General features: G+C 46.0%; 2 protein-coding genes across 2 annotated transcripts; one reads left to right on the forward strand and one right to left on the reverse strand.

Annotated features, from left to right (window-relative positions):
* Positions 1-1,864: 1,864 nt before the first annotated feature.
* LOC127303074 (uncharacterized) lies at positions 1,865-5,530 on the forward strand. The gene is made up of 5 exons (XM_051333853.2): positions 1,865-2,852; positions 3,090-3,148; positions 3,617-3,745; positions 4,180-4,315; positions 5,107-5,530. The coding sequence occupies exons 1-5, from the start codon at positions 2,157-2,159 to the stop codon at positions 5,410-5,412; spliced, it is 1,326 nt and encodes a 441-aa protein (XP_051189813.1). The 5' UTR covers positions 1,865-2,156; the 3' UTR covers positions 5,413-5,530.
* A 282-nt stretch (positions 5,531-5,812) lies between these two features.
* LOC127303072 (beta-amylase 2, chloroplastic) lies at positions 5,813-8,670 on the reverse strand (the record flags this gene model as incomplete). The annotated part of the gene is given in 8 exon segments (XM_071824805.1): positions 5,813-6,144; positions 6,239-6,458; positions 6,677-6,895; positions 7,089-7,349; positions 7,475-7,639; positions 7,812-8,006; positions 8,097-8,300; positions 8,381-8,670. Coding segments are annotated over 8 exon segments (1,583 nt in total), but the record flags the coding sequence as incomplete, so codon positions are not given.
* Between the last annotated feature and the right edge of the window lie 168 nt (positions 8,671-8,838).

Genomic DNA, 8,838 nt, shown 5'->3' on the forward strand with positions numbered 1-8,838 from the left:
CATTTCTACATAGCCATAGCGCCTAGATAACCGCCAGTGCACCCACCCTAAGAAGCAATCTAAACCTTGAATCGATACCATGAAGCCAATTTCCTAAGATATTGGCAACACTAGTCGGAGGATAAAGGTTGGAAGCTACTTGGATGATCAACCATATAGATCCAGTGAACCGACATTCGAAGAATAAGTGTTTGATAGTTTCGTCGTGGTGGCATAAAATACACCGAGTACTTCCATGCCAATTGCACTTAACAAGATTGTCTTTGGTGAGAATAACTCCACGACGAAGATACCATCCATTTTTTATTTTTTAATGGTCTCATCTTCCAAATTTTCTTATTATTATCAAGTGGTACATCATATTGGAGGATCGCTTTGTACATGAGATCTACCGAGAAGGTGCCATTGGCGTGTAGTTTCCAAAAAAAATCGTCAAGTTCAGGTGATAGTTGAATATCCTCCAGACGAACTAGTAAGGTATTCCATGCAACTAGCCTCTGCCCAATCAAATCCGTTCTAAACGTCACATCCGGAGGTGAGGTAGCCATTACCGTAGCAATGGTATCACTTTCGCGACGAACAATACTATAAAAAGCAGGATACTGTTCGCTTAGAAGGGCGTTATCTAACCAAATGTCCTCCTAAAACCGTATATGTGCTCCATTATTGATGGAAAAAGTACCATGGAGAAAGAAGAATTTCTTCGAAGCCATGAGACCAACCCAAAAAATGTGAATCCCCTAGTTTCCAAACCACTTGGGATAACGCCTTCGAACCGATATACTTTCGACTTAGAATAGTTTGCCAAACCCCGTCATCGGTAAGAAGTTTAAACATCCATTTACCTAGTATAAGGTTGTGTTCTTGACCTCAAGGTCATGAACTCCAAGCCCACCTTGATCTCTGGGTCTACAGACTATACTCCGTTTACTAGAGGATATTTCTTTTTCTCGCTGTCCTCTTGCCAAAAGAATCTGGATCGATAGTAATCGAGTTTGTGCAAGACTCTTTTTGATAAAAGAAAGAAATATATTATATATAGTACCATGTTTGGTCAATACTGAATTAATGAGTACCCGTTTTCCTCCGAGGAACAACAATTTATGTTTCCAACTACTGAGACAAACAACTTTTGAAGTCTTTCTTCCACTATTTTCCATTCAGCATTTAAGTGTTCGATAATGAATCGGAATCCTCAAATATCAAATAGGAAATTGGCATTTCCCACAACCAAACAACTCTGCATAAAGAGTTGCATTATCTTGAGCATCACCGAAACAAAACAATTCACTTTTATGAAAATTAACCTTTAGACCCGAAAGCTGCTCGAACGCCGCCAAAATCAATTTGAGGTAGCGAGCTTTTTCAAGATCACGATCCATAAACATAATTGGAATTGTATCGTCGGCATATTAAGAAATGATAAACCACCATCTACCAGACGTGGAATCACTCCTTCAATCTGACCATCAGCCTTAGCACGCTCGATCAATATAGCAAGCATATCTGCCACAATGTTAAACAACATTGGCGATAACGGATCGCCTTGGCTCCAAGGCTACACTTCCTCCGGATACGAAATCATTGATCAGAGCACGCCACTCACCACTCATGAGAGAAGTCTTTCGTCGTCCTAAGTGTTTAAGACTGGAAGAAAAACCATTTAACTTTATCATAAACTTTCTCAAGATGTAACTTTAATATAATTTCATGTAATTTCTTAACTGAGCCCTGGACACGCTCCTTTTAGAAAGGAAATACGATTGTGTGTCGCGCACATTGGTTGGTCAGTAGTCACTTGCTGTCATCGTCTTCCCTCCCTTTTTTTTCTTCTTCTTGTTCTTCTTCTTCTTCCATGTGTCACTCTGTCTCTCATGACCTGGCCTGGTCTCCATTTCCATTTAATATTAATAATGTAGTTGTATTTAGCTCTAATCGGATGGACTATTTCTTCTACTCGAACTCAGACTTTTGTACTCCGACAACTAAATCTCTCACACAGACACAGATGCAGCGCTCGGATCCGATCGCCACAGGAAGAGGAAGTACCCAAGGAATATCCTCCCGATCCCGACTCGACTCGTCGCGCTCGCGCACCACCTGCTCGGCGCGATTCCCGACCCAGCGGCAGCGGCCGCGGTGGCCGGCCGGCTGCCATGTCGCTCGCGTGCGGGCTGCCGCTGCTGGAGTGCGTCTACTGCCTGGGCTGCGCGCGCTGGGCGGTCAAGCGCTGCCTCCACACCGGTGACCGCGACAGCGCCACCTGGGGCCATGCCGCCGCCGCCGACTTCGCCCCCGTCCCCCGCATGTGCCGCATCATCATGGCCAACTACGACGACCCTTCCTCCCCGGCCCCGCCCCTCCTCTCCCCTACCGTCGACCCGGCCAACATCGTCCGCCGCCGCACCTACGCCCACACGCGCGGCCGGGTCACGCCCTACCTCGTCTACCTCGACCACGCGCACGCCGACATCGTGCTCGCGCTCCGGGGCCTCAACCTCGGCCGCGAGTCTGACTACGCGCTGCTCCTAGACAACCGCCTAGGCAAGCGACGCTTCGACGGCGGCTACGTCCACAACGGCCTACTCCGCGCCGCAGGCTGGGTGCTCGACAAGGAGTGCGACCTGCTACGGGACCTCCTCCACCGCTACCCCGACTACACGCTCACCTTCACGGGACACTCCCTAGGCGCAGGGGTCGCCGCCATGCTCACCATGGTCGTCCTCCTCAACCTAGACAAGCTAGGGGTATGCCGCTCAAGGACCAGGTGCTATGCCGTGGCCCCAGCCAGGTGTATGTCGCTCAACCTTGCAGTCAGATACGCAGACGTCATCAACTCCGTCGTCCTACAGGTCCTCATACATCTTCTACTGCCTGAAATTGTTCATTCCACTTTGCAAATTCAGTAATAGTAGAATTTTTTACATCTCCATCTGAATTTTTTTCGTCATGTGCTACTACTGTCATACCGCATACAGCTTGCTGCCGCTTCCAAACGATATAGGTTAAATCTAATTCAGCATAAAGTTTCTAGGATAGAACGTTGAGGTGTGAAGCTCAACATATATAGTTCTTCTTCTTATTGACAGGATGATTTCTTGCCTCGGACTGCTACTCCTTTAGAAGATATTTTCAAGTCTATTCTCTGGTACGCACATGGCGCCATTGCTCTTTATTCTATTTTCATACTCACCGCTCTTCTGTTAGATATAGTATGATTCTACTACCACACACACCTTTACATTATGTGATTTTAGTTCAAGTGTATCAGTTGAAACTTGAAAACTTAGCATGTCATAAACTCACGATTCATTATAATTCTTGAATTAGTTACCTCTGTTGCCTATTCTAGGCCTTCAAAGTAAGAATTAGCAACTATATCTCTCTCCCTGGGGGTACAGTGATTCAACTGGCACTAGCTGCTGTGATGTAGTAGAATTTGCATTGTTATCTAGGTAATTATTTTCTTGTTTCTGGGGTGTATGATCTTTTTTTCTTTCTAATTACTGGTTTTATGTTAGTTATCATATCGAGTATGTTGAATGCAATGTGACTATTTTCTTCCAGCTTTATGGGTTGAAGCAATTTTAAAATTGGACCATCTTCTCTTGGGCAGTCTGCCATGTCTCCTATGTTTGAGATGTTTGAAGGATACATGCATACCTGAAGATGCTCTGTTGAAAGATCCAAGGAGGCTCTATGCACCAGGTCGGATATATCACATTGTGGAAAGGAAAAGTTTCAGGTACCCTCTGTTCTTAATAACTGTATAAAACTACTCAAAGGATCTGAAATATAACATTGTTCCAGAGCAAACACTAAGTACCACTCATATGTACCTAGTGTTACAAAAAAAAAGTGAATGGGGTAATGGCAGAGGTTCTCACAAATTTCACTAGTAGAAATAATGTAGCTGATTGGTGTCAAGGATTCATCTGTATCCCTGGTATCCTATGAGAACCTTCACAATAATTTATGCCCATTGATCTGTAAGAACATAGTTCACCCATTAGACACTATTGATGGCATGGCTCATGGTACTGTTTAATACTCCGTATTACTAAAACAATTTAACATGCTACTGCTTTCTTCAGATTTTTCTCAGTCAGAATACTACCATTTTCCTAATGGAAACTTCCAATATTGTCATAAAAAACTTTGTTGGTGAAACCCACGCAGGTGTGGGAGATATCCACCGGTGGTCAAAACAGCTGTGCCGGTGGATGGTCGATTTGAGCATGTAGTTCTTTCCTGCAACGCCACGATGGATCATGCCATTATTTGGATCGAGCGGGAAGGCCAGAAAGCTTTGGATGTAAGTCTTGTGCTTGTGCATAAAACAGAATATGTTGTGCCGCTATTTCATAAAGGAAAGCAAAAATAAAATCCTGTTATACCAAATTGTAGTTTTGATGTTCTGCCACTTACAAATATGCAATCTAGCACTCACTGTTTCAAGCGGTGCATGCCATCTAGACAAACACCTCATGTAGCGGAGCAGATACTATCCCTTCTTGAACTTAAGTCTGAGACCTTTGTGTAAGTGTAATGCAGAATAGCAGCCTCCTCCAACTTGGTTTTACTACATGAAGAGATAAACAGATGGCTAAGTAATCTAGTAGAATTTTCCTAGAAACTGACACTAGAGAGAAAAGAAAAACTTCACAAATATAGATATCTACCATCATACTTTGGGGTTTTCATGGAATAAATTTAGATATGCTCCTGGGCCCTTGCGGCTGATTTCCCATCACCATAAGTGAGGAAGTAGTTTGGATTACCCCGTGTTGCCTCTTTGTAGAGGCCAAAGTATTTTTATCCTTCGGAAGATGATCGTAGTTCTTCTTAAACATGGAAACCTGCACTTACACAAACATGGTACTATAAGTATGTTTGTATTTTCATCTGTGGTAAGTTATAGCTTAGCTGGAGTCAAGCTGTGCACAGCCTAGAGTATCTGTAGAGTGTAGATCTGTCAAAATGTAAGATTTGCTGAAGCATCTAGTAAGGTGGAAAAACTTTGTTCAGAATTAAGATAGAGGCAGCACACATCATGCAATGTCTAGTAATTTATTGCAATGTTCATATGCCCTTGCACATACGCAGCTGATGCTGGAGAAGGAGAACGCGATGTCAGTGCCATCGGACCAGCAAATGGAGCGGGACGAGACGGTGCAGCGGGAACATGTGGAGGAGCATAAGGCGGCGCTGCGCAGGGCTGCCACACTGTCGGTGTCAGGGATCGCCTCGGCGTACGGTACATTTGGTGGTACATGGCCTGAGAGGAGTGAGAGCTTCCCAGTATCAGGCTCCAAGCAGCCGCGGGTGAGCTGGGACGACCTCATAGAGCAGGTGTTCGAAAAAGATGAGGATGGCCAGATTGTGCTGCGTAGCTCCTCTCCCTCTTCCTGATGCAAACCATGTAAAGTTTCTTCGTTTTTGTTTTCTTGGCCTAAACATACTGTGTTGTAAATTCTTTTTGTAGTATCTTGTTTATTCTTTGCACATGGTATTTCTGTTCTTCGTTGAATTTGTACTTGCATCTCCTTGTGATACAGATGTGGTGTGAAATGTACAGGGACAAAAAATTCCTTATTCCCAGTTGAAGTATGTATTAATGTATATAACAGGAGACAAAAAAATACATTATACCTTGTGCTACATAATAAGTCCAATCTCACCATGTCTAAACAAATCATCAATGCTCGAAAAGATAGGAGATTTTAAATGAAATTCCATTATTTGTATATAACATCCCAACAGCTTTGAACGATGAGATCCCTCCATCAACAAGAAATACATGACATGCATATCAGTAACAAAAGCAATGCTTCTAATCTGCATCGGTAGAGTGAACAACATCACCTAGAACATAGGTAAGCACATGTCCTCGGTCTTTTACAAAGGCTATGACCCAATGCTTGTGGTGTCAGCCATTTGGCAAGTATATGCAAAAAATATGATTTACATCATGGAGAGACATTGTTTGGTTCAGTGCTCAAATATATTCCGATAATACTGCCTATAACAAAAATGGCATATGTGGTTCCCGATGAGCCATAAAGCCCTAGCCAATCAGAATGTCTTGTATATATATGCATGTAACACTAACAATCTACGCCTGCAAGTCGAGAACTGCTTCACCTGCGAAGAACACCAAAAGAAACTGTAAACATGGCAGTATATATACAGGAGGTAAACTGGGGCGCCGCTGTGACAAGAGATCTGTTGATCCTACCGTGCATCCTCTTAACGAAACGCTCGAACTCCATAAAATTGGGTCTCTCAAAGAGGACGCTGCACAGCCTAAGGTAGGTGAATCCAAACAGATGACGTCCATCTGGATCGTTCCGTGGCTTGGCATTCTCCAAAGTTTTGTTGTAGCCATCTCTGTCGTAGCAAGGCAGAGCATTCTCACTAGCCACTTGTATCCCAGCATCCCAGGCTGCATTTAGCACCTGAAAACGATATATGTTAACAGATGAAACACTGATATACTATCAAGATAGCTGTTCTTAAGTAAACAGCAGGATCCAATTGAACACAAGATGTACTAAACCAGTTGTTTGTATTGCTGTCAGATATGTTTGCTTACCAGATTAGCACTCTAAGCTGCCACTATGAAAATGTGAAAGAGAATGATGAGCAATGGCTATAATTACAGGAGGTCACATACCTGCCATACCAGGCCTTCTGGATCTGCTAAGGCCTCAGGGAATACCTCATGTTGATCCATAGTGCGCAATTCAACGCATGTGAAGTTCAGAGCTGCACCATGTTTTTTCAACACTTGAGCAATTGGAGCATAGCCATCACGGTTACATGGGTTATAAAACCCAGCAGTCAGCTCAGCAGCATGACTAGCAGTTTTGTACCACCAGTGTATGCCTGATACCTGTTCATGTCACAAGAGTGAATTAATCTATTTGATGTCCAATCCTTTAGTTTACTTGGCAAGCAAATGAGAGAGAACAAGTCTACTAAGATCAACATCCCAAAACTGGAACAAAAGCCCCCAAATAGAGCCTCCAAAAAACTGGAAACGGGTACATAACATATACTTTGTGAGCTAACGATCTATAACTGACCTTGACAGCAATAGCTGAACCTTCAAAAGCCAACCTGGCTAGCATTAGTACGCGGTCTGCATGATCCAGCAACACCTGGGAGTACCAGTTGAGGAAAAAGCGGCCATAATAGCTATCATAATCCCCTCCATCACAGAAAAAACCAGTATTGTTTGGTTCAGAATTATAATGGCCTGCGTTGTCTGGTGATCTTGCCCATATGGTGTGTCCCCGTGCTTCTGCAGCCCTCCTAAGATTTTTCTGCAAGTACCTGTCATAGCACTGGAAGGAAAAAAAACATCCACGTACATTAGATGATATATCGCATGGATTGTGGATGCCAACATTTAAGTAGATACTGAACCCTGCAGAGCAAGATGAAAAGAGGAGACGAAAGAAAGGTTTACCTGAAATTCTCCAATGCCAGGGTATTTCCAGCCATGGTTTGCAGCGTAGGACGGATAGCGTAACTCTCCACAAGCCCCTAGTCCAACCTCGATTTCCGAGATGATCCCATCCTCAAAATAGTCATCGAATTCAACTCGGAAGCTTCTCATGAAGTCAAAGTAGACCTGCATCATTGACCCTTACATAATGAATTAGTGGGAATGAGAAGACACCAGAAACTGAAGCTAGCATTTAGGTATAAAACAAGAGCTCCATGGTATATATGCGCATGGACCATGAAATTTACTTTAAACTTGATACTAGCTAGTTTGGATAAGAGTAGAATAATAAGAGTACCTCCACTGCCGTTCTGCCCTGCAGAACTCTTTCTTTGTCGATGCCCCACGAAAGGCACTCGGTGTTGCGCCTGCCTTCCCTGTCGGTGAAGTAGATATCTGGATTGCTCTTCCCAATCTCTATGACCCAGTCCGGGAGAGGGATGGAGACGTCGTCCCCGACGTTGCCTCCGCACTCGTGGAAGGACATGACCACCTAATAAGTGTAGCGAGCAGAAGAGGGAAATCAGGCTGTGTGCTAGGCTAGGCAGAGTCTGGTAAAACAGTCACAGAGGAGGTGACTTGCCTGCAGCTTTAGCTTGAGGTCCCTGATGATGTGGAAGAGTCTCGTGTATCCTGTCCAGTTGTATTGGTGCGGCCTTTGCGCCTCGACGTTCCCCCACCAGCAGTCTACCATGACCCCGTCCACCCCCGCTGCCTTGAGCACCCGCAGCTGCCCCACCAGCGCGTCCGCGTCCACCACCTCGCCCTCCAGGCTCACCACATTCAGCTGCCAACCCTTGGTCAGCAGTCAGCACGGGACCTAGCTAGTGGCAGCTGGGTGGGCAAGAAGAGATCGAGATGGCTTACCGGGAGCATGACGTATACGGGCACGTAGGGCGTTCCAGCGAAGTCCCGCTCCGGCGGGCGCGGCGGCGCCACGGCCGGCGCAGGGCACGTGGCGAGGCCGGTCCCGTCCATGGCGATGGCGTTATCGTCGTCTTGGGCTTCGGCTTCGTCTGTGGGGACGGGCACGGCGAGCAGCGGCGACGCTGCGCCCTCTGCTGGCACGGCGCGCGGGGGCGCGACGAAGGCGGACCCGGCGCGGCGCGAGATGGGGCGCGCGGCGAGCGGGGAGACGACGGCGACGCGTACGGGCGCGGCGGAGGACGAGACGGGGATCGGCGGCGCAGCGGCGGCGAGCATCGTCTGCGGGGTACGGGGCAGCACGGGAGGATGAGGAGGAGTTAGCATAGCATGGGATCTGGGAGGTGGAGGGAGAATGGAGATGGGGGAGGAGGAGGAGGAGGAGGAAGAAGGGGAGGGTG

This window comes from Lolium perenne, unplaced genomic scaffold (assembly GCF_019359855.2).
Source record: "Lolium perenne isolate Kyuss_39 unplaced genomic scaffold, Kyuss_2.0 unplaced34, whole genome shotgun sequence".
Classification (NCBI taxonomy): domain Eukaryota; kingdom Viridiplantae; phylum Streptophyta; class Magnoliopsida; order Poales; family Poaceae; genus Lolium; species Lolium perenne.

Bases quoted from the DNA above. Each gene is read 5' to 3' on its own strand.
- LOC127303074 (XM_051333853.2), top strand. From the start codon at position 2,157: ATGTCGCTCGCGTGCGGGCTGCCGCTGCTGGAGTGCGTCTACTGCCTG. The intron at 2,853-3,089 runs GTCCTCATACAT...TCTTATTGACAG, and splicing joins TCAACTCCGTCGTCCTACAG to GATGATTTCTTGCCTCGGAC. The intron at 3,746-4,179 runs GTACCCTCTGTT...AAACCCACGCAG, and splicing joins GTGGAAAGGAAAAGTTTCAG to GTGTGGGAGATATCCACCGG.